This window comes from Podarcis erhardii, assembly GCF_964252035.2.
Source record: "Podarcis erhardii genome assembly, chromosome: 5".
NCBI lineage: Eukaryota > Metazoa > Chordata > Lepidosauria > Squamata > Lacertidae > Podarcis > Podarcis erhardii.
Window position 1 is genome coordinate 81,350,078 of NC_138509.1, and position 24,410 is coordinate 81,374,487.

The following is a 24,410-nucleotide window of genomic DNA, read 5'->3' on the forward strand; positions in this document are numbered from 1 at the left end:
TTCTGAAGAACCAGAGCAGCGCACGGAAATGCCGTTTACCTTCCCACTGGAGTGGTACCTATTTATCTACTTGCCTTTAACATGCTTTCGAACTGCTAGGTGGGCAGGAGCTGGGACCGAACAACAGAAGCTCACCCTGTCGTGGGGATTCGAACCTCCGACCTTCTGATCGGCAAGCCCTAGGCTCTGTGGTTTAGACCACAGCGCCACCCGCATCCCTACAAACGGCTAGGAACATTTACTAAAAGCAAGAGTTAAACATGGCAGTATAACGCATGAATTAAATGCTAGTAAAAGGGAGCAGCAGTTAAAACAAAGGCAATAAACTGGAAGCAGCAAATAAATCCTCATAACTGAAGCCAACCAAAGGCCAAATAAGACAATGAAGAAGTCTAACACAAGACTTCCTAAAAATGAAGGTTAATGCCATACAATGGACAGTACAGTGGTGCCTCGCAAGACAAAATTAATCCATTCTGTGAGGCTCTTCGTATAGTGGTTTTTTCATCTTGCGAAGCAAGCCCATTGACAGCTTAGCGGATTAGCGCTATTAGCGGTTTAGCGGCTTTTAGCGGATCAGCTGATAAGCGGCTTAGCAGCTTAGGAAAAGGGGGGGGAGGGGAAAAAACCCGCAGGAACTCGCAAGACATTTCGTCTTGCGAAGCAAGCCCATAGGGAAATTCGTTTTGCGAAGCGCCTCCAAAACGGAAAACCCTTTCGTCTAGCGGGGCACCACTGTAATCCAAGTGGATGCTCCAAAACTAGTGATTAGGATGACCATATGTCCTACTTGACTTTGGAGAATAGGGTTATCCCTTGCTACTAGCCAGGTTGACTGTGGTCTGTGTCCAAGGTTAGAGGTCAGCTTATGAATACCATTTGCTGGAAACCACCGGGAGGGGTGCTCTTGTGCTTGAGGGTTTCCCACAGTCATCTGGCCCTGCCTATGACTTATTCTCATGACTAGCCCACTCCCCATCTTAGTGTTTTGGAGCACCCCCCACTGAAAAATTCTCAGAGATGCCCATGCCTACCCATTTAATGCATTGCCTGACTTTTTATATGTGTCGCATCCAGGTTGTCCCCAATTAATTTCCCTATTGGCTTCATCCTTCCCCAAGGGGGAGGGGAGGTGGAACTTACTTTTTCCTTACCTGGACCATGAGTGTATTGAAGAGGCTTGCTCTATCTTTCCTTCTCCCTCTTGCAATAACAGAGACACTGAGGTGAATGGAGGAGCTCAGAGGCAGGTTCCTCAAGGGATGCACTAAATTTTCAAGAAGGCTGCTGACCAATCAGCAGAGAGATAATTTTGTCATAAATGGGGACTGAGCCAGTGACCGTCCGGCTGGTCTCTGTCCCAGTACAATGGTACTGTGGCTTCACACTTCAAAACTACCATCTTGAAGGGGAGAAAAGTACAAGAAACTTGTTTTGTTTTCATTAGCCACTAGCTGGCAGGGTTTCGCGGTCAGCAAAGAACACGAGGATTCGCCATTTCTGAGCACAATGTTGTTTTCTTCTGTAAAATCAGTATCTTGTGTTGCCCAAGCCAGTTCCTTAGATTTCTAGGTGTACTGGTAGACTGGACCCCAGATGGAGACTGTTCATTTGTATCAGAAGCCTTTGCTTCATACACTTTGAGACTCAGCCATGGTCTCCCTTTAAGATCTGAATGCAAATGGATGTTTCTACAGTTCACTGCTGGATTGGGTCCTGAGTGCAACCCATTTAAACTGGCTTGCCACATTCTTCTGTAGCATGAAATAAGAAGAAAACCCCCATCTTGCAGGGATCGCCAGAAAATAAATTAGCTGTTATGTGAATGGCTGTCTTTACTACTTTGCACCTTGCCACACCATTGCTGTATCCTGCAAAGATAAAAGTAACACTTGTCAGAAATTTGTTAGGTGTGAAACAGCTCTGAGTCACTGTCACTTCAGTTGTTGATGAGCCAGCGATGTAAGAAGTGAGAAATTCTATCATGATTTTAAAAAAACAAAAAAACAAAAAGTACCTATATTTGGCATGAAAGCATTACGTAATATGAGCCTGAAGAAAAAGCACTGGAGAAGTTATTCTCACACTGTGATCTTCTGCCTTGTTTTTAATAGATTTTTACCTCAGCCTTTGCGTGGGCAGATGGGAGTTTTAGTCCAAAATACAGTGGTACCTTAGTTCTCAAACTTAATCCATTCCAGAAATGCATTCCAAAACCAAAGCGTTCCAAAACCAAGGCGCACTTTCCCATAGAAAGTAATGCAAAATGGATTAATCTGTTCCAGACTTTTAAAAACAACCCCTAAAACAGCAATTAAACATGAATTTTACCATCTAACAAGACCATTGATCCATAAAATGAAAGCAGTAAACAATGTACTGGGTTCCACACAGTCACAAAAACAAAACAAAACTAGGTAAAGGGAAAAGTACCCCTGACCGTTAGGTCCAGTCGTGGACGACTCTGGGGTTGCGGCGCTCATCTCGCTCTATAGGCTGAGGGAGCTGGCATTTGTCCACAGACAGCTTCCGGGTCATGTGGGCAGCATGACTAAGCCACTTCTGGCGAACCAGAGCAGAGCACGGAAATGCCTTTTACCTTCCCACTGGAGCAGTACCCATTTATCTACTTGCACTTTGACATGCTTTCGAACTGCTAGGTGGGCAGGAGCTGGGAGTGAACAATGGGGGCTCACCCCTTGCAGGGATTTGAACCACCGCCTTTCTGATCAGCAAGCCCCAGACCACAGTGCCACCTGCGCCCCTAAAAACAAAACTAAAAAGCCGCAAAAACACAAAATAAATAGCAAAGACAGACCTCAGCGTAACACTCAAAACGGAACTGTGGCACTCAAAACAGAAGTGTAACACTCAAAACGGAGCACGTTCAGCTTCCAAAGAAAGCTCTCAAACATCTGGGTTTGCAGTGTTTGGGTTCCAAGTTGTTTGAGTACCAAGGCGTTTGAGAACAAAGGTGCCACTGTATATGGAGGGCACCAGGTTGGTGAAGGCAGTTTAACAGTGATATAGCAGAAATTAAGTATAGTTAAAGAACAAATTAGATCTTTCTCTTGTAAATAAAACAAGCCTTCTCATGCACAGTTGAAAGAAAAAGAGTTTGTCAACAAAATAAATATGGAAAACTTGCTGTTTTTGCTTCCTGTTTCTCCAAACCAAACAAGATACTTCACCTGCTATGTGTACTCCAGGCAATTTCCTTTCCTGGGAAACAGTTGTCTCACTTCCTTGCACAGTTCTGTATTTAATATGTAATTTCAGGCTGCTTTCAGAGACCAAGGCATGGATTCCACTGGCATGACCTCTTCTCTTCTAACTGCACTGCACAGCTTCTGCTTAATGGGCACTTAAGAGAGGAACCATTTGTGAGGTCTTTGGCTTTAAGGGAGAGGAGCAGAAACACCTGGGAAGCAAATACTTAATCCTGCAGATTGCTTTACAGGCAAAACCTCAGTTTACCACTTGTGGGCTTTCCAGGGTCATCCTGCAAAGAGAGGATTCTGCAAGCTCTCCTTATGTTCTTATGTGTACCAGTCCCACAGATTTCAGTTGAACTCAGTTCTAGCAGAATTTGGGGTGGACTGCTGCTCTCGGTTTAGCATGCTTAGGTGCATTGACCAGAATACAAAGAATGGTTACAGCAAAGCACCCATGCTTCATTACTGATGAGTAATCTGTCTCCCCTTTCCCCTTGTCAAATAGCCGTTGCCTTGCTTGAGGGAAGGTGTCCAAGAGGGTACATGCAGCAACAGCAGAGAGGCCCATTTAGGATGTAACACTAAACTATGGTTTAGCACACTGGTGGCTAACCTGCAGCACTCTGGATGTTGTTGGGCAGCAGTTTGCATCCGCCCCAGCAAGCACAACCAGCAGTCCGGGATGGAGTCCAGCAGTGCTGGGCAGTACAGTAGACCCTCTGGATACAAACTTAATTCGTTCCAGGAATCCATCTGCAACCTGAAAAGTCCGTATCCAGAGGCACCGCTTCTGCGCACACATGTGGTGCAATAGAGTGCTTCTGTGCATGGGCGCATGGCGAAACCTGGAAGTACGGTATACACTTCCAGGTTTGCCGTGTTCACAACCCGAAGTTTATGTATCTGGAGGGATACATAAGTACAGTCATACCTCAGGATGAATACGCTTCGGGTTAAGCATTTTCGGGTTGCACTCCGCAGTGGGAGAAACAAGGTGCATTCGGCTGGCAGTTTCACCCTGGTGCCTTGAAGGCCCAGGCCCAATCCAACTCATTCCTCCAGGCGTAGCAGTGGAAGGAGTCCCTGAGCCACCAGCACCCAGCATGCTGAGGGAGGGACAAGCTCCATCATCTACTAGCTCGTTCTTCCCTCGGTTTGAGGGCCAGAGCACAATGGCGTCTTCACCCAAGCAGTATATTGCAGGTGGCGGCAGTTTCACCTGCGATATACCACCAGGTGAAGACACCATTGAGCCCTGGCCCTCAAACTAGGCCTAGATTCCAGCAACATCTGAAGGTCCACAGGTTAGTCATCCCTGGTTTAGCATTGTATGCATGAGCAACAACAAACCTCATGCCATGCACTCTCACCTCCTTTGGCACAACCAGAGGGGTGGGGTATGAGATTGGAAGCTTTAACACTTGCTTTTAAACTAACTGCTTTGTTTATGCCTGAACGCAGTTCATCTCTGGTTTGATTGTTTGAACAAACTGGAGTTCAAGTTAACCAGAGTTCTCTGAGTTTGGATGTAACAAGAAACACTGGTTAGTTTGGGAGCAGAAGCTAAAGCCTTTCTCAACCTGTGGGTCCCCAGATGATGTTGAACTACAATTCCCATCACCCCTAGCTAGCAAGGCCAGAGCTCAGGGATGATGGCAGTTGTAGTCCAACAACATCTGGGGACCCACAGATTGAGAACCACTGAAAGCTTCTACTTTCCCTGTGGTTATGCCAGAAAAGCGGGAGCGGAGGACTATATGAGCGTGAAGCCCACAGAAGCACATGCGCATAGTGTTTACACATGGTTTAAATTTACTTCCAAACTGGTCCTGTGAGCTTGGTAATGCCTGGTTCCTACTTCTCTGTTGACCCATTGTGTTGAAGTTTATTTGGTGGACTGTGTGTGCTGCAGAGACATCTGGGTCCATTCTGATCTCTGGGTCAAGGTACTTCTGTTTTTTTCTTTTTCTCTTTTTGAACACACATGTGCAGCTGGTCTTTTCTGAGCAAACAAAATATAATTGGGACAGGAGATAGCTCCTTTGTTCTTTTTTCAGGAGCCAACATTAATTTTGCATTAAAGAAGCTAACAAAATGACACCAACAAGGATATGAAATTTAAGGATGAATTTGAAACTGCATGCGTAACTGAATTAATAGCATTGCACCCTATAATTGCTGCAGGTCAGACATGAAAAGAGGTTGTCAAAAATTCAATCATGTTTTTCAGATATTAGTAATAACCCCGCCCCCACCCCAGCACATACTACTATGTCTTACTGAGTGATTTAATGTCTTGGATATTTCTTAGTAAAATACATGATCTTTCTGCAGAGAGAAATACCAGGTGGTTTTGTTTTGCATCTGGAAAGGTTGTTCATTATCATAATATTTGTCTGAATGTGTCCTTTTATCTGCGTATTTCTTCTTAAAGATAGGGTTATGCATTTTGATGTTTTATTTAAAAAATGTTACTTTCTCTTTAAGCTCCTAGTACAGAGTCAAATATTGTCTTATGTGCTTTGTCAGAAAAAATGACTGCACGGAGAACAGGGCTGGCGGTTCAAGGCAATCTATTGATCTATCTTTCTGCATTCCCTTTTCTCTTTAATGAGGACTAGAATGTTTCCACATCAGTTAACCACCTCCATAAAGCACCAGAAGGTCACACCAGCATCACAGTCGTCTTTTTTTCTTTGTGTCTATAATATAATTGGCTGATTGTGCTGGTGATGAGTGAGCTTGCCTCTCCCCCCCCCCCCCCCCCCGCAATTCCCCCAGAGCAGCCTTGGCTACATGTTATTAAACCTCATTGCTCGTTCCCTGAGGAGAACAGCTCTACTACGCTCCTCGCTAGCAAAGCCAGTGCCATTGCGCAGGTTGAAACGGCAGAAACAGCATCCATTTTAATCTGCAGGAAGCCTCTCGGTTTACAAGGGCGTTCTTTTCTCCTTCAGATGCTGTAAAAATTAACTGTGCAGCTTCTGTAAACATTCTTGGCTCTCGGTGTCTGGTTTCTGTATGATGCACTGAGATGGTACACCAGGAAAACTGTTCGTATCAGGTAAGAATTAAAAGCTCTTCTGCCATAATCGGCATCATCCCTTTTAGAAGAGAGGAGGGAAGAGGCCTGCCTTTTTTTACTTGTTTTTTATTTCGATGCAGCAGGTTGCTTCCTTTCAGCTTATGTAAAATTGGGTCACCTTTCTAAATGGAAGGATTTCTGGGCTGCTGTTTTGTTGGCATTCTCTTTTCAGGGCTACTATTAACGGGCACAATGAGGAAAGCCGACAAATAATCCTTACTTTGCTTTTAAGATAGCAGGTTGTTAAGCAGCTATTGCCAAGTCTCTGTGTGTCCCTGTTTTTACAGGGAAGGAAAGCAGCTCCGTATATCAAATGATAAGGCTCCACTTCAAAAACAGCTTTTTATCTGCATTATACAGATTTAAAAACAAAACAGAACAACAGTATAGGTTTTGGTTTGTGCCATTTAGTGGATGACGATACTGTGGGGAGGATGTTAGGGAAAGATGGTCAACTGAATAATTGTCATTAAAATACGTGTAGTAATCTGAATGTAGTCTGAATGTTAAATTATACTTGTGAGCACAATTGGTGTGGGCATGTTTTGACTGTGATGAGGTGTAAGAATTTACATGTCTGATGCATGTAGCTCAGTCTATGTTTGTTGTTTGTAGTCTCAAAGAATCCAGATACTATGTTTTGTAGGCAGCACATCATTTAGCATGCTACCTCTGAAAATATTGCTTCCTTGTTTCCTGAAAGGTGCTTCTTTTTGGAGGGATTTGTTTTTCAAATGCTTTACATTTATTGTATGCATGGACACGCCGAGAAGCAAAATATTAGTTGTGTAGATTTCGAGCTGCTTTGAGAAATGGATTTCACCCATCTTATATCTTCGCGCGCCACCTTTACATGACTGGTTTCCTATCCCAGTAGAAGTGATTCATTTAGATTCTGGCTTGATTATTGTGGTTGGTGGTGCATGAGTGGGGATATACCATTTTAAATCTACAGTTAAAAGAATATTTAATGCCAAACGAAACACAGAAAGTTGCACTGGTGTCAGTCCTAACCCAGTCTATGTTTGGAACAAAGTCCTTTTCATAGGCTCAACTCCAACCTTTAGCACTCCCACCTTCTAAAATTTATTGAACTTGATCCAGACTAAATTAGTCATGCTTTTGTCCCATTGAAATCAACAGGGTGATGGAGAACTTAATTCCCATTGATTACAGTGGGGCTAGAGCATGACTAACTTAGTCTGGATTCAGCCTATTTTATTTTTTGCACAGCACGTAATCAGGAATAAAATAAAGGTGTAGAGGAGCCGAATATACTGAATTTGCAAGTTGTTTACAGAAAAGTGCAAGTGTTGTAGGGAAAGGGATGAACCAAGATGGAGAGGGAAAGTCTCTTTAGGGAACAGCATGTTTAGTCTCTGTGTTCCTACACATAATGAAGGCAGAAGTGCAAAAATAGGAACCAAGTAATGCGCAGCTGTAGCTTTTTAAAATTCTGTTTAAATAGTTTTAGGATAACTGCTCCCCCCCCAAAAAAAACATTAAATCTTTCCACTTGCATTTTCTCCCATTTTTGGATTTCTGCACATTTTAGCCCATGTTCTGCTTAGTCAATAGCACCACTTTGGCTTGACACCTCCTGGCATTTTAATAAATAGCCCAGTTGCTGCGTCACAAAGAATGCCCCACAGCCACATTTTGTAATCTGGTAGGGGTCAAAGGTTGCCCATTGTTCCCTTTGAAATGGAAGTTGCTTCTTTGGCAACCGTGATTAAGAGAAGGGTACACTGAACACCATCAAGAACGGCTTCTGATATTAGGATAGTCTGCCCTTTGACACATTTGTACATTTTATGTATGTGTTTGATCATAACCCATCTCCGCTGTGGGGGCACTTGCTGAGTTCTGCATAGGAACCTGGGAAATCTTTGCAAAACAAAATTGTTGCCTTTAAAAGAAAAGTGGGGCAGGAAAGGTGTCTTGTGTAAAACACCTTGTTAGGGTGACACAGTTCACCAACAGCAAAAAAAAACCCCAAAAGCAACAAACCCATTAACCTGGAGGTTGCATTTTTAATCCATCTGTGATGTAGAATCCAGGGTTTTAGCATCACACTGGAAGCTATAAATGATTAGATTTCAGCAGGCCTGGCCAGAAGGGCAGCTTCTCTCAGCGGGGGATGGGAAAATGTCAGGAGCTTCCGCTGCCGCTGTCACAAGTGCCATCTGTGGTTAAATAATAAATGCCTTGTTTTGCATCATACTGTAAGCCAGATCAGAGCTTTTTTTTCTTTCATTGCCCTTAGCAGAGAATATCTGTATCCTGTTAAAGTGTAACACACTCTACTTTTCAGAGATATGCTGTTTAAATATTGGAGCCCCTTTCTCCTTTAATTTAGAAGAAAAGATTAATAAGGGCCTTCCCACATAATATCATTTGCCACCTAATGTTGTGCTTGCTGCTGAGTATATACTTGTCAAGGAACTGCAGCCAATCCTGGCTCTCTGAGCATACCTGTATGGTACTGTTACTAACATGCTTGATCTTTTATGTGCCTTGCTATGACTAGTGGCTGACTAAGACATACTTTGAGCAGATGCATTGAAATTGGTGGGCTTTAGACAATCATGACTAACTTAAATCTGTCGATTTCATTGGGCCTATTCTGATGTCATAGGCTGCGTACACATCATGGGTGATACTCACCACTGTGCCAAGGAGATAGTTCCATCTGGGAAGCAGAAATGTTTGCACTAATGGAACAACCTCCCCTCCCCCCCCCATGTGCTATTCTGGGGGACCTTCCAACCCTCCTGAGCAGAATTGAGGAGGAAACAAGGGGATGTCCTCTTGAGCTATCAAGACTTATTGCACTGACTTCCACTAGCGCCACAGCTTACTCGAATCTGGCTCTATAACTTTCATGTACATTGAAAGCACAGCTCACCCCCTCAAAAAATTATGGGCACTGTAGTTTAATGGTTTAAGGCCAGATGGGTGGGGTATAAATAAATTATTATTATTATTATTATTATTATTATTATTATTATTATTATTATTATTATTATCATCATCATCATCATCAATGTCCAGCTTCATGTTTCCAGCATTGACCCGCCAGATGCCTCTGGGGAGCCCAGAAGCAGGACTTGAAGGCACCAGCCTTCGCCTGGTGTGTCCCAGAGGTTGTCAGCTGAGAGATTCCATTTTAATTGACAAGCCGGTCATCTGTGAATTTGTTTAATCCTTTTTATAACCATCCAAGCCACCTGCCACCATCTCATCATATGGTGGTGAATTCTATAACTTAATTACGTGCAGTGTGAAGAAGCACTTTCTTTCGTCTGTCCTCAGTTTACTACCGATCAGTTTCAGTGGTGACTCCTAATTGTTTCTCCTCTTTATCTGTACCTTCCTTAATTTTAAGGAGCATCCCTTTCAGGGATGTTCGTCTGGCACCATCTGTGTGGTCTTTTCAGCAGCAAGCAAACTGGACCTTTTAAATGATTTATGCAGTCTGGGCCTCTTGTTTTTTAAGCATGTGTTTTGATTTCAGGGGTGCTGTGGCTTTTGGCAGGTCTGATGGACGGGGTACAAATAATAATAATGTTGTTGTTGTTAAATTCAGGTACTGTTGGGGCTGTATTTGATGCTGCAAATATGCCCACGCTACTGACTTCCATGCATGCAACCCCTCCAGGGGCCCCCTCCAAGCACACACTGAAAACAAGCACCAGGGGGTTGAGAGGGCCAGAGGATTTGGAGGGCATGTGGACAAGGAAGAAGAACAAGAAGTCCAATTGTTCAAGCGGGGAGGTTTTGATTTCCCCCTAAAAAAAGAATAAAAGGTTTTACTATTTCTTGGGTAGTCACAACCAATTCAGAACCCATCAGTATATATGTGATATTGAACAGAGCTCTATTCAGGCATTCATCATAATTGCACAATTACCATCCCATAATAAGGGGAAGATGTGCTTTTTTGCCACTTCTCAAATTGTATCCCCTGCTGTCCTCATGTTTTGGGGAAGAGGGGAGCTATCTTTACATGCAAAGGCTCTTCACGATCAGGCTGCTAAATCATGTCAAGAATCTACATTTGTAGAGAAGACTGCCCTCTGAAGACCTCCCCTGAAGACCCAGTAGACACAGTCCAGTTATCCCCCTAACACAATGCTAATTGCATGAGCATGAACTCCGGATGCCATAGGTATTCACCAGCCTGGTGCCCTCTGCCAGTTTTGGGCTACAACTCCCATCAGCCCCAGCCAGCGCAGCTAGAGGGCAACAGGTTGGCTAGCATAGGAGTTTAGTCAGGAGACTTTGGTGAAATAATTCATCCAAAGCTTTTTGAGAGCCTTGGTCTTGAGGGCAATTCTGCAAAGCCTGGAAGCCAGGTTCTGGGTGGCCCATATTTCCACCAATAGGAGTCCCTTTGGGGTTGGACCTATGAGTGCTCTGAACACAGATGCTGTCACCCTTCCCTGAAATCTACAGGTTCTGCCTTCCCACACAAATCTCGCTCATCCTAATGACCAGGATTCTTCCACTTTACTTTGACTCGGGGCAACTTCCCATGAATGTGAACATTTTAAATGAACACTGTATCTACCCTTGCCAAAGACCATAGGTTTATGTTATGTTCATTTCTGAATACAGTGTATTAGAAGCCATTAATGGCTAAAGGAAACACTAAAAGGTTTATATATCTACTGTTGCAGAACTGTTCTGGGGGAGGAAAGTCTTATTTAGGTCATCAGTTTGAATCTCTTCCCAGATCAATGGTGACACACAAAATTAGATCATTATTAATACAGAATGTTCATAACCTCCACACATTTATTAATGCAGAATATCCTACTGGGTCCCTGGTTCTCTGCTTAAAATTACTGGGTGCATTTTCTATACATTAATACACACTAAATGAACTCTTAATATGGCTCCTAATTATTATCTCCCACTTCTAACTCTGAACTGCTTAGATGGTGGTTACCAGCACAGATTCATCATTTGTCTGAAGCATGATTCTGCAGTCGTGAGAGTCAGAATGACTTGCTCACAAATAACTGGCTTCGGACTGTGGGAGCTTCGCAAATGGATTGCCTCGTCAGTTCCAGAAACAACCTGAAATGTTCCCTTTGCTTTGGAGGGGAAGCTGATGGTGTTACATATAAGTTTCATATCCATGCTGATTTTAGAGCTTAACATATTGTTTTTCCAAAAACAAAGTAATATCTGGGATAAATTGGAAGTTTCCCTAGAAGCCTCTAGGAGTTCCCTAGAAGCTTCATAGCAGGTCCAGGGTTTGGGGCTGTGTTAGCCAAATCTTTTGTTGATCTGGCTGTCCAGTAGTTACAGTAGCAGCAGGAGGTTTCAGGCTATTTTGATTACTCAGATAGCTTTGGACAAGTGAACTGAATTTCCAGGATGTCATTTGGGTGGGGAAAAGTTGTTCCTGTCTCCTGGGCTCCTGCATTCTACCTCTCCTATGCAAGTTTTTAAAGTTTGGTGTATGGGTTCGCCCGCCCCCCCAGTCTTTGCAACTATATTGTGCTTCCTTTCCTACTCTTTCTTTTAAAATGTCCAAAGCTACTGTCAGGAAGCCATGATTTTGGCTTAGGCAAATGCCTTTTTTAAAACATTCAGTAGGTTTATAGCAGGCATAGGCAAACTCAGCCCTCCAGATGTTTTGGGACTACAACTCCAATCATCCCTAGCTAACAGGACCAGTGATCAGGGATGATGGGAAATGTAGCCCCAAAACTTCTGGAGGGCCGAGTTTGCATATGCCTGGTTTATAGATTTCCATGCATAATCTGTGCTGGAAAAATACTTGCCTAATTCACTGTTGCCATCATAAGATTTTAGACACCTGGTGTGACCAGACAGTCTGATATAAGCATTGGTCGAAGCAGGTATCTCCAAGCTTTTGAACACATCTGCAAACTGAATAGAAGGTTATGAGTACTGTGCACACGCTATAACCATGTACATGCATGCACACTCTTCCCCACCCCTTCCCAGCTATCATTTAGGCTTGAAAAAGTGTTTTGGTTCTTTTCCAAGATAGGTGCTTGGGGCGGGGGGTGGGGAGTAACCGTCTGGGAGAGTGCAACCCATGTGTTAAAGGAAATATGTTCAACAAGTTTTTTTAGAGAAAAGACCCAGAAAATTCTCACCAACAAGCTGTTTTCACAGGCTAAAATTACATGTGCTATTTCCAGGGTTCACACACACCCAAAAAAAGAAGAAGGAAAAGGATGATAGTGACTTGAAAGCAGCATATGTGAATTTATACATATACATGCAGACAGGGGAATATTTTAAAAAGAAATACAATACATGTCACCATTGGAAGGGACCATGAGGATCATGTATAGTCCAGTCCTCAGTAATGCAGGAATCTTTCACCCAACGTGGGGCTCAAACCCATGAACCTGAGATTAAGAGTCTCATGCTCTGCCAACTGTGCTACTCCTCATCAACAGTGGGGAAGACTACAACCAGGTGATATGTGTGCCTGCCCACCGGTCCTGAAAAACCTACATTGGCTAACAGGACTTTTCTGAGCGGGTGAGGGACACAGGTGGCGCTGTGAGTTAAACCACAGAGCCTAGGGCTTGCCGATCAGAAGGTCAGCAGTTCGAATCCCCGTGACGGGGTGAGCTCCCGTTGCTTGGTCCCTGCTTCTGCCAACCTAGCAGTTCAAAAGCATGTCAAAGTGCAAGTAGATAAATAGGTAGCGCTCCGGCGTTTCTGTGCGCTGCTCTGGTTCACCAGATGCGGCTTAGTCATGCTGGCCACATGACCCAGAAGCTGTACGCCGGCTCCCTCGGCCAATAAAGCAAGATGAGCGTCGCAACCCCAGAGTCGGTCATGACTGGACCTAATGGTCAGGGGTCCGTTTACCTTTACCTTTACTTTTCTGAGTACAATTCAGAGTGTTGTTGGCCTTTACTGCTTCGGTCCTATATACCTGAAGGAGCATCTCCACCCCTGTCGTCCAGCTCTCAAGGCCTTCTGGCAGTCCCCTCATTGTGAGAAGTGAAGTTGCAGGGAACCAGGCAGACGGCCTTCTTGGTAGTAGAATGCCTTCCCATCAGATGTCAAAGAGATAAACAATCATATGATTTTTCACAGACATCTGAAGGCAGCCCTATTTCAGGAAGCTTTTAATGTCTCATGTTTGGGTGTGTTCCTTTATATTTTGTTGGAAGCCGCCCAGAGTGGCTGGGCCAACCCAGTCAGATGGCTGGGGTACAAGCAATAAATTATTATTATTATTACTACTACTATTTGCATTTATCACATGCATCTTAATTTCTTCATTCTCCCTCTGATCTCATGGGTTATGAGGAATATGTATAGGAGGATCCTTTGATTCCCAAATATAATCTGTACTATTTTACATTTACTTTGTAAGGGTCTTGCTGCTTCTCCTATACTTACTGTAGTCAGGCACCATGTAGCATTAGTGAGCAGTACTGTACAGTATTTTTCTGTGGTTGTGCAAGATGGTTTTAATGTCCTTACAAAGTTGTCAGCAGCACATACATAAAAGATGAATTTGCTTGTAATGCGGGCATATTTAATTCTGACTCATTTTTCACTCCCACGGAGAAATGGAAAAAAGCTCGCATCCCACTAACAGTGCCATTGTGGTGTTCAGGAAAAGGGAGTATGTGAGTATTTTGAAAAGCTGTGAATGACGTGTGAACATTTTGTTGCAATTTAAAGTTCACAGCAGTAAAACTAACAAACCTGCCTTGTAAATCTGCACCCCTGAAAATGAATGGGTTTTTCTTTTGTTCAACTGATAATTGGCTTATAGGTATAAGTCAATGTTATGGGGAAGGGAGATAGAATGGGGGGGAGGAAGAATTAATTTTAGCAACACTAGGAAATGACACGCTGAGTCAGCTGTGAGGATGGGAGCCATAAAAAAGTAAAGCATATTAACATAATTCCTACGTGCAGAAAAGTAATTACATAGAAACCTACTAGGAAAATAATTGAATTTAGCTGGCCCAATATATTAATGCATGCCTTCTGTTAAACTTTTGAATAGTGCGTATTAGAGAGATCTTTTAAATAGTCTTGCCTTTTTAGAGTTGCTAGTAAATGTGTTGTAGGGTCAAATCTTTTATGGGTATTTTATGGGAGATTTAGAGGGAGGATTTTAAAGGCAGTTCTATAATCTCATAATCTTATAGTATACATTTCACACCAGTTCTTGTTTCATTGGGGTGGGTCACCCAAATTGCCTTCCTTAATGCTTCCTCCCTTAGAAATTTAGGCACTTATCCAATTCCAAAGCACTTACACGTAGATACGAGTAGTCTCATCCTCCTAAGTGCTTTTGTGGGAGGAAGGTGAAATGTAATAGCCTACATTTGCGAAAAGGCCTTGGGAAGTTCTGATGTCATTATGGAGTCCAGACAAAAAAGATGATTCACCTTGTTGCTGAAAATACTATTGATAAAGCGATGTAGCCATCAACAACTGCAGGTTGTAATACCTTAAATGACTGTTGTTGTAGTACAGGCAAGTCCAACCACAAGTAGCCTAAGATCTACCATCCAAAATCAAAAACTGGCAGTGATCTACCACAATCTCCCATTGTCATTCTTCAGCTTAAACACATTATATTTGGCTGAGCTTATGATAAAAATAATAACAAATGATAGTCGCTTCCATAAAACCTGAAAAGTTCATCATAAATAAATATTTTTTTTAAAAAAATACATACTTTGTATACTTGTAATAGCATAAGAAAATAACATTGAGGACAGGGTCCTACATTATCAGAACATGATGCACGGATTGTTGTTCACAAAAGCTCATGCCATAACAAATGTGTTATGTCTTTAAAGTACCCCAGGACTCTTGCTGTTTTTCAAATGAATCAGGGGCACTGGTCAACCACAGCAGTTTCCCCCATAGTTCGAAATAGAAATTGGCAGAGTTGAACTGCAGAGTTGACAGCCTTCAAGCACCACCTTAAGAACTGGATAAAACCTGTAGAAGCCCTTTCCCCTGGATCCAACCCACCCCTTCCTTTTGAGTAAACGTAAACCAGCCCTTTCTCTCTCTGAGGAGCCAGTGTGCAGGACTGCACACACACACACACACACACACACACACACACACACACCTCTCCCCGCGTGGAAGGGTGCCCCACTCCCTCATGCGTGTTTACTTGGGAGTAAAGCCTCAGTGGTCGGTTTACACCCAGCATGGAGGGGAGGGGGCAAGGCAGTCCTCTCCTCGGGGCTGGCTCCTGGAATGTCCAGCACTCTCTCTCTCACCCAAACCAGTCCTTTCTCTCAAGGAGCCAGCGCGCATGGCTTCTATCCACGTGTTGGACAATGCTGCTGTAGTAGGACCTTAAGAGTCAGAAAATCCAGAGATAGAAGCATTTTCCTTCATTGGTTACACATGTATTCCGTATTATTTTAGAAGCTTTTCCTTTGTTCGATATACAGGTTTGACTGATTAAATGCCAGCAACATAGTGAGACAATGGCAAGGCTTGGGTTCATTTACTTCCCATCCCTGCAGCCACAAAGCTGAGTTTGGGTGGGGGGGTTTCCCCCCATAATGACTTTCTAACCTACTTTTTAGGGTATTTACCCTCCCAAGGTGGATTACATCAAACCAATACAGCACAAAATGAAATTTCCAAGGTTTGAAATAACAGCAAAAACAATGTTTACACAGTTATTTTCAAACAACCACAAAAGCTCCTGATTGCAGACCAGGAAAAAAACACCCCTGCATTTAGGGCTTTTCTGAAGGATAACAGAACTGGTGGTGGTGGTGTGTGGAATACACATTTTTGTGTGCAGAGGGCATTTCTGAGATACAAAACCGCTACGTTTTTTATTAGCTTCAACTTGTAGTTTCATCTGACCACAATCAGCTGTGTTTCATTTTAATTATGCCGTAGTTTGAAATAGACAACGTCTTATAATGGGTCATAAAACTTAACAAATCTTAACCAACCACAGTTAAGATTAACATCATTACCTGAAACCTAAACCTTGTTTAAACTGCGGTCAATAAAAAAAAGGAAATTTTCTGTAGCAGCTTGTTCCTGAGGGAGAACATGCAACCCTAAGGCAAGCCTTAGATTAATACACCTGTCTTCATCATGTTCATTAATTTCAGTGGGTCTGCCCTGGGCAAAGCTTTGTGGAACAGCACTCATAGACTGGCAGTAACCTCTCCCAACTCTGTCTGAACATGCCAGAGATTGAACCCAGGGCCTTACAAAGTAGATGCTTTGCCACTAAACTGTGGTCCTTCCTCATTTAGGGCTTTGAAAATGGTATTTCTCAACCCATGCCCCTTTCAGCTAATATAAAAATCCCACACAGAGACCTTTCAAGCATGGGTCCCCTAATTATTATATTGGAATTTTCAAATGTAATAAAATTTTGCAGGTTCTAATGTTCTATTTATGTTGCACATATTTTTTGAACCCCATCCCCAAGACCATCATATGCCCCTCAGTCAAGAAACACTTCTTTGTAGACTAATACCAGCACCATAAATTGGGTCCAAGAACAAAATTCAGCTACTAGTGCTGAATTGGGTGTATTGTGATCTAAATGCGTAGCTCGCTCACTGTTTTGGACCCTAAAAGATGAGTCATGAAACCACAACATGAAAAGTCCACAGGGGCTCTGTAATAAGCCTTAAGGCCTAACCAAGTAATGCTTGAATTAATCTCAAGATGGCTTAGGTCCTCCCCCTGCCCCCATCCCTTGTGCTTCCAGGAAATTCTCCTGATGATAACTCTTTCACTGAATTACTTTGAGTGGGCGGGGTGGTTTCCTGCTTCCATTAACATGAAACATGTGCTATAATCACCCTACTGTTCTGAAGTTTCATAAAGAACAAGAGACTTCACAATATCAAGAGAGACAAGGCAAAATGGTGTCAGTTATCTGCTATTACAAGATTAATGAATGACATGATCCCATAGTGGCTGGTTGGCTTTTATGGAAAAGCAGCGTGCACTCCAGATGCACAGCGTGAGAGGCAGCAGGGAATGTGTGGGGTTTCATCTCCAAAGAGTGCGCTCATTCGGTGTCACTAAGCTCCAAGCGTTCCTGAGATGTGCACCTGTCAGTGGGGCTTTGTCTCAATCTGAGAGGCGAAGTGCTCTAAGCACGTGCATTTTGCATCCCCGAGCTGATCACATAACATAGTGGTTGGCAGCCAACCTTCCAGGCTGCAGCTTGAACTTCAGAAACGCCTTTATTGTAAACTACTATAGTGGAACCTCAGGACGTGGGTGGCGCTGTGGTCTAAACCACAGAGCCTAGGGCTTGCCGATCAGAAGGTCAGCGGTTCGAATCCCCATGACGGAGTGAGCTCCCGTTGTTCGGTCCAATTTCCCGCCCACCTAACAGTTCAAAAGCACATCAGAGTGCAAGTAGATAAATAGGTACTGCTCTGGCGGGAAGGTAAACAGCGTTTCTGTGCGCTGCTCTGGTTCGCCAGAAGCAGCTTAGTCATGCTGGCCACATGACCCAGAAGCTCCCTTGGCCAAGAAAGTGAGATAAGCACTGCAACCCCAGAGTCGGCCACAACTGGACCTAACGGTCAAGGGTAGCTTTACCTTACAGTGGAACCTCAGGTTATGTACCGTCTTCCTTTCAAACGCTTCAGGTAATGAGCTTGCTAACCCGGAAGTGGATGCTCCTGGTTGCAAACTTTGCCCCAGGATGCAAGCAGAAGTCGCACGGCGATGGCAAGAGGCCCCATTGGCGAAAGCGCACCTCATGTTAAGAACAGTTTCGGGTTAAGAACAGACCTCCAGAACAAATTAAGTTCGCAACCAGAGGTACCACTGTATATAGTAAAAATATTGACTTGTATCCAGTGGCATCAGTCAGCTGATGGTAAAGGTTCTGTCAGGAGAGCAGGGAAGGAAGGAATTTTCATGGATCCCATCAGTTACCACCACAGCAGCCCTCTTAAATCTGCTCCGGAGGGGGGGTCTCCCAGTGAGGAGGGAGCTTGCAGGGAGGAGAGGGAATTTCTAAGAACCACTTCCCTCCCCATTTCACTGTGAAAAAGCCCTACAGTCAGCTAAGTAACACTGTCAGCTACAGCCCAGTTATTTTCAGTACTCCTGATTTTTTTCTGAGTGAGTCCCTGAAGCAGAAAAATTGCCCAAGAGAGGATTCAGGGGACGCATGTGTAAATAATGCGCATCCAAAGAAATGTCTGTAAATTGAAGTGATACTGGACATGCTCTGTAACTATCTACTTGGGGTTTTTTTCTTTGCTTTCGTTAATTAGCTAGATCGAGGAAACCTACTTATCAATTTGAAAGAAAGAGGAAAAAGAGAAGAAGTCAATACAGCTGTTCTCAACCTGTGGGTCCCCAGATGTTGTTGGACTACGACTCCCATCATCCCTGAGCTCTGGCCTTGCTAGCTAGGGGTGATGGGAGTTGTAGTTCAACAACATCTGGGGACCCACAGGCTGAGAAAGGCTGAATGCAGGTTGCCCTTGTCCCCTGCTCCTCTGCTATCCCCCCCCCTTTTTGCAGTGTGTTAGACTGCATTGGAGGCTGGAGTTGCTCCAGGTCTGGACAACCTGGGATAGAGGGGCTCCTTTTAATAGATGGGACGACTGTGTGCTTCTGGGCCCTATGGCCTGTTGCTTATGGCTGCGGGCCATGCGGCCTTGGCTTTTTATATCATTCTGCTTTGTACGTAGCAGGGGTGGGTGTGTGTTTTGCTCTGGTGTACTCTGCTAGGCAGGCATTTCCATCTATTTTTAACCTGCACTACCAGGGACTAGAGGAAGATTGTTGCTTTCCTTCTGTAACTGGCGAAGAAGTGTAATCAGCTGGCTTCAGCTCAAAGCCAGACTTTACTTTATTTGGAGAAGAAGAAAAAGCAGCGTACTTTGGAGTGGATTGTAGCTGCATGCTTCAGAGGTAGGTGATAGCAGCTGGCGAGAAGATCAGGCTCCTGACAGGTCCCAGTGTCTGAGGACAAGAGACTTTTAACAGCCGGGAATGGACCTTCTCATTGCACGAAAAAGAAGACTGAAACTACTGGTCCGGCTTTAAGCTGCCACCTGAAACTGCACTTTTAATGAATGGGCTTCGTGAAAGGAGACTTGAAGCGCAGAATAAGTTGCAGGCAGAAGAGAAAGTGACCAGTTTGTTTTCCTAGGGGTTTTCAATGGTTAAAAGGAATGCATTTGGATAGTGATGGAATGGATGACATCATCACTGAAGTATCCACATTGGATGTGGAGGGGAATTATAAAAAGGTAAGAGACACAAAAGGGCTCTTTTGTCTGGGAACAATTGCTGCTGTTTGCAGGAGAGAAACAAATCAGGGCCGTGCAGTTGCAAAAAAAGAAAGAAAAAGCATTCACAAAACATCCTTCAAGGATGGAAAAACAGAAATAAATGTGCATGTTCATGACAGTGTCTCTTTATTTCACTATATAATGACATTTGTTGTCATAATAAATGTTTTCACCAACTTTCTGTTAAGCTTTAGTTCAGAATATTGCATTCTACATACTTTTTGGTTTGGCTATATAAAACATTTTAACTGTCAGCATTGCAGATCGATGGAAATCAGGTGCTAGGAGTGTATTGATGTAGTATGTTGAAGTAAGTTAGGCAATCCAGTTTTGATAAATGTTTGAAACTTGAATGGTCTTTTTTTTCCTTTTCTCTCTCTTTCTCACTTCTCCTACCACCAACCCATTGAATAGAAACTTTTTAAATTGAACAGTACAGTGAGTTTACCCAGAGTGTGGAGAGTTTATATAAACTGCTGCGTTGGCATGTCTTTAAAAAGCATGCCAGCTGCAATATGGAACTTTAAATATAGTAATTGTCTATGTCTGGTAATAACAGACATACTTAAAAATACCTTTAGCTGCATGGCTGAGGTCTTGACATCAAATTACAAGAGTATGCCAGTTCTTAGCCTAAGAGTGCCCAAAAGTTCCACTCTTTCTGTATTTGTCTTCTTCTGGCCAGAACTTGTTGCCTTAAGAATCTGTTGATGGGTTTCTGAATGCACAGATTTCCCTTATGTATGGAATTTGACACATTTTACCGTCACATTGGCTTAATGGAAAGTTTAGTGATACCTACTTTGTTGCCTACAAATACATTTTGTGATTTATTTAATTCTGCAACTGTATGTATTAATTTTGGAAAGCTAATGACACCTACCTTGTGGGACATGGAGGCTGTTGTACCAGCTGGGGGAGGCCGTAATTCCAAGCATAGCATGCAGTTTGCACGCAGAAGGTCCCAAAAGTTCAGCCCTCGACATCTCCCTTTAGTGGAATCTCTTGTAGCATGAAATAGTCAGAATGTGAATTGCAGTCTGGCTAACTATAAGGAAGCTTTATATGTTCATAGTTGGAGAACTTCCAACACACTAGCTTTATAAATTTGCTATAAAAAAAATCCCATAATGGTCAGAAACTCTGATACTAGTGTCCGAGAATATTATCATTTTTCAATCTCGCTCCTTGGCTGGTACCTCAAATATTTGTTTCTGGCTCTTTTGAAGCCTAGATATTTGAAATACAAGTTAATTTTGGATTCTGCCATCTTTGAATTGCCTTTATGTTACTATTGGACTAAATAAACATTCTAATTATAGTGTTTTGTTTGTTTCTAGAAAACTTAGTAAACTATATGCAGTAAATGAGATGGAACAATGGAAGTAACAATTTGACTTGTTCTGAACTCTTAACGGCTTGCATTTCTGGCTGTCTACCCTTCTTGCAGCCATATTTCTATTGCTATAAATGCCACGTTGGTAAAGTGTTCTAGAGAATATGCACATGAACATATCCTCTTAATACGAAAGGCCTTGTATTGTGAGAGGAAAGGGGCAATGATACCTAATAAGAGACCTGTCAGTTTCATATAAATGTTGACATACTGTTCTCATTGTGCATGTATGCAATGTAAAGCTCACCGTGAATGTACACCATTAACACATAAAACTCATTTATTGGTAATATCTGGAATAAAGTGTCCTTTAAAAGGGTCAATAAAATTATCCTCTGACATGTTATTGCTGCCGGTTGAGCAATCAGCTAATGATCCTTCCAGCTTTTGTGAGACTCAGGCTCTCCTTTAACAATTCAGACAAAATGATAGGAGTAAGTCAGCAGCATTTCTGAAGCACCATAAAAAGCATCAATAAAACAGAGGGGCCGCAAAGCTTATCCAGTGAAGTTTTGTTTGAAGCACACCAATTTGGGCCAGATCAAGAAATACTCTTGGAAATAAAGTGCTACATCTGGAGATTTCCTGTATCCCGAATTACTTCAGCTCTGGGTGATTTTCTACATATTTGCAGCAAATCTTGTTGGCTAAATTGGTTCTTTCCAAACTGTGCTGAAGACAACAGTTGTTCACCACACCTGCTGAGAGAATAGAATGGACTGAAAGAAAGTGGCAGTGTTAATCATCTGAGCTAGTAGGATATAACTAGGTAGAACTGGGTTGGCCATGTAAATGGTTTTGAAGATATAGCTACCATACTGAAACCATCCAGGAAAATAGAATATAGCCTGGTAAATTAACGGCATGAAAGCTGCATAAAAATATGAACATTTTGTGAAATAATAGGACCTGGGCACTGGAGAATGCCACCCATGTTGGATCCAGATTTTGTAGGTTCCTTGGGCAAGACACTCTCCATGGGTCCTCCTCCCTGTGCGATTTTGTCACATCACTGCAGTAGGTCCAGTGGGCTTTTGGCAGTGTTCCTGACCCCCTCCCAGGGTGTCAGCAGACACTTGACATGGCCTCTGAACACCACATTGGCTACCCTTGATGGTACGGCAGTGGTGAAACCAACTGCATAGTGTGTTTGGTGGTTTATACTACTTTTCCCCCCTTTCATACAGATTAAGCTTGCATTACAGAACAAAATGTAATTCACGCTATTATGTGAAGGACCTGTAAGTTCTTAAAGCTTTAGGAGGCATCCCCAGAGAGTTACATCTCAGTATCTCTTGATATTATATCTGTGCAGCTCCTTGTTTGGTGCAGATCACATGATAGGTATCACATGATGGTGTTTCCTGCTTGGCAGGGGGTTGGACTCGATGGCCCTTGTGGTCTCTTCCAACTCTATGATTCTATCACCCAGGTTTTACTGAAGCATGTATCAAAACAACCATTCATGTTAATGGAACCAGATTGCACCAAACATGAATCCTGAGTTTTATGGTGGCTGTGCTAGATCTTTGCATTCTAGCTGAGAATTGTTAGAGGACACGTAACTACAATTTGCAGAGTTCCCTGGGGTGAGGGATTGACTGTTAAACCATTTTGGGAATTGTAGCTTTGTAAAGATGCGGGTGGCGCTGTGAGTTAAACCACAGAGCTTAGGACTTGCCGATCAGAAGGTTGCCAGTTCGAATCCCCACAACAGGGTGAGCTCCTGTTGCTCGATCCCTGCTCCTGCCAACCTAGCAGTTCGAAAGCACATCAAAGTGCAAGTAGATAAATAGGTACCGCTCCGGCCGGAAGGTAAACGGTGTATCTGTGCGCTGCTCTGGTTCGCCAGAAGCGGCTTGGTCATGCTGGCCACATGACCCGGAAGCTGTACGCTGGCTCCCTCAGCCAATAAAGTGAGATGAGCGCCGCAACCCCAGAGTTGGTCATGACTGGACCTAATGGTCAGGCGTCCCTTTACCTTTAAAGAAGCAAGGGGTCTCCTTTCCATTCTCACATCCTTAACAAACTGTCCTTCCAAGGATTCTGTTTAAAGTAGTGTGTTACTGCCGAAGTTCTACTCAGAGTCGACTCAGTGAAATCAATGAACCTAAGTTAACAATGTCCATTGCCTTCAATGGGTCTCTAGCGTTGAATACAGCCCAGTAGTCAGTCTAAAATAAAAAAAAAACCAACTTCCCATGAGCTGGACTATTTCAATAGGAAGGCTGCTGAGTTTTTGGAGACTGAACTTGCAAACGTTTAGGAGGAGAGGAGAATTATTAAAAAGTAGATCAATGGCCTGTGAAACAACCTTGCAGTATATAAACATATAAATATTTGGCCAGCAGACTTGTAAACCTGTTATAATAGCTAGCGCTAACTTGTCTTTAGATGAGTTGGCCAGCTTCCTCAACTGTTGTTTAGCTGCCAAAGTTCATAGCGTAAACCCCAAGCTTCCAATATGCAGGTGCAACATTTGGCTTTTTAATGGATCGGAAAGACCCCATGACCCCTGCTACCACATAGTGAAAAATAAAACCAACATTGTTGGGCCATAAGTGTGTGTACACTTCCTTTATTTTTTTTTTAAAAAAAGATATTTAAAAAATGCATAAAACAATTTTCTAGTAACCCTCTGGTGGTCTGCTGTGGACTAAGGCTGCTTTTCTGCCTGCCATTTTATGATGATGCTAATTATGCCAGTTTCTGTGCTCTCATTAGTTACTGTGCTAACTGTGTCATTGCTCCACCCTCACAGGCATGTCCAAAGTCCATTTTGGGGGCCTAAACCGGCCCTTTGGCCAGTTTTATCCAGCCCCTGTGGCAGTTCATTTACTGGGGCCAAACAAACAAAGCTTCAATCCTAAGAAAAGGAAAGGTCAACAACTTCAACCCTGGGTCTACTGCTTGCACTTGCATCATCCTCACAATTTAATTAGTCTTTTTATTCTCCCCATGTCTTCCCATGAGCCACTCTAATTGTAGGTAAAACATGAGTAACTTAAGTATTACGGCCGCAGATCTTATGCATAGATGTGATGCAACCAACAGATCAATTTCACTGATGCACAAGTACTTGCAAATCACTATGTGCAGCACTTGAGCTGAAAATTGCACACTCTCTTTTAATCTTTTAATGGCTTCAAATAGGGACAGATAGATCAGTCTGTTTCTGGTTTCTGTCATACATTGATCTGCAATTTAAAACCACAGAGTTGTCTCTCCTTCCCTCATGCACCCCAAAAATCAACTTCAGAGGGTCCCCCAATGTCTAACCTCATATGTGCCCACTCAACTGCTTCAATCTCCAGCAGTGGCGCTGTTATAGGTGCCACCCAATATTTGCTCCACACTTGTAAGAAATAATTCTTTTAGTTTCACCTACACTTTGGAACTCCCTGCCTGCA

At 43.1% G+C, this 24,410-nt stretch overlaps 1 protein-coding gene across 11 annotated transcripts in view; it reads left to right on the top strand.

Moving 5' to 3' along the window:
* The window catches only part of LOC309342169 (schwannomin-interacting protein 1), a 372,887-nt gene that overhangs the window by 324,681 nt on the left and 23,796 nt on the right, over nt 1-24,410 (top strand). Inside the window, exon 1 of one of the 11 annotated variants that reach the window (XM_081862505.1) lies at nt 6,011-6,279. The exons of 7 other annotated variants lie outside the window; for them this stretch is intronic. In XM_081862505.1, the coding sequence (XP_081718631.1) occupies nt 6,250-6,279 (30 nt within the window). In that variant the 5' untranslated portion in view covers nt 6,011-6,249. Of the gene's footprint in view, nt 1-6,010; nt 6,280-19,146; nt 19,563-24,410 lie in introns of those variants that run through there. 3 more of the 11 variants (XM_081862497.1, XM_081862503.1, XM_081862496.1) reach the window with 3 other exon arrangements.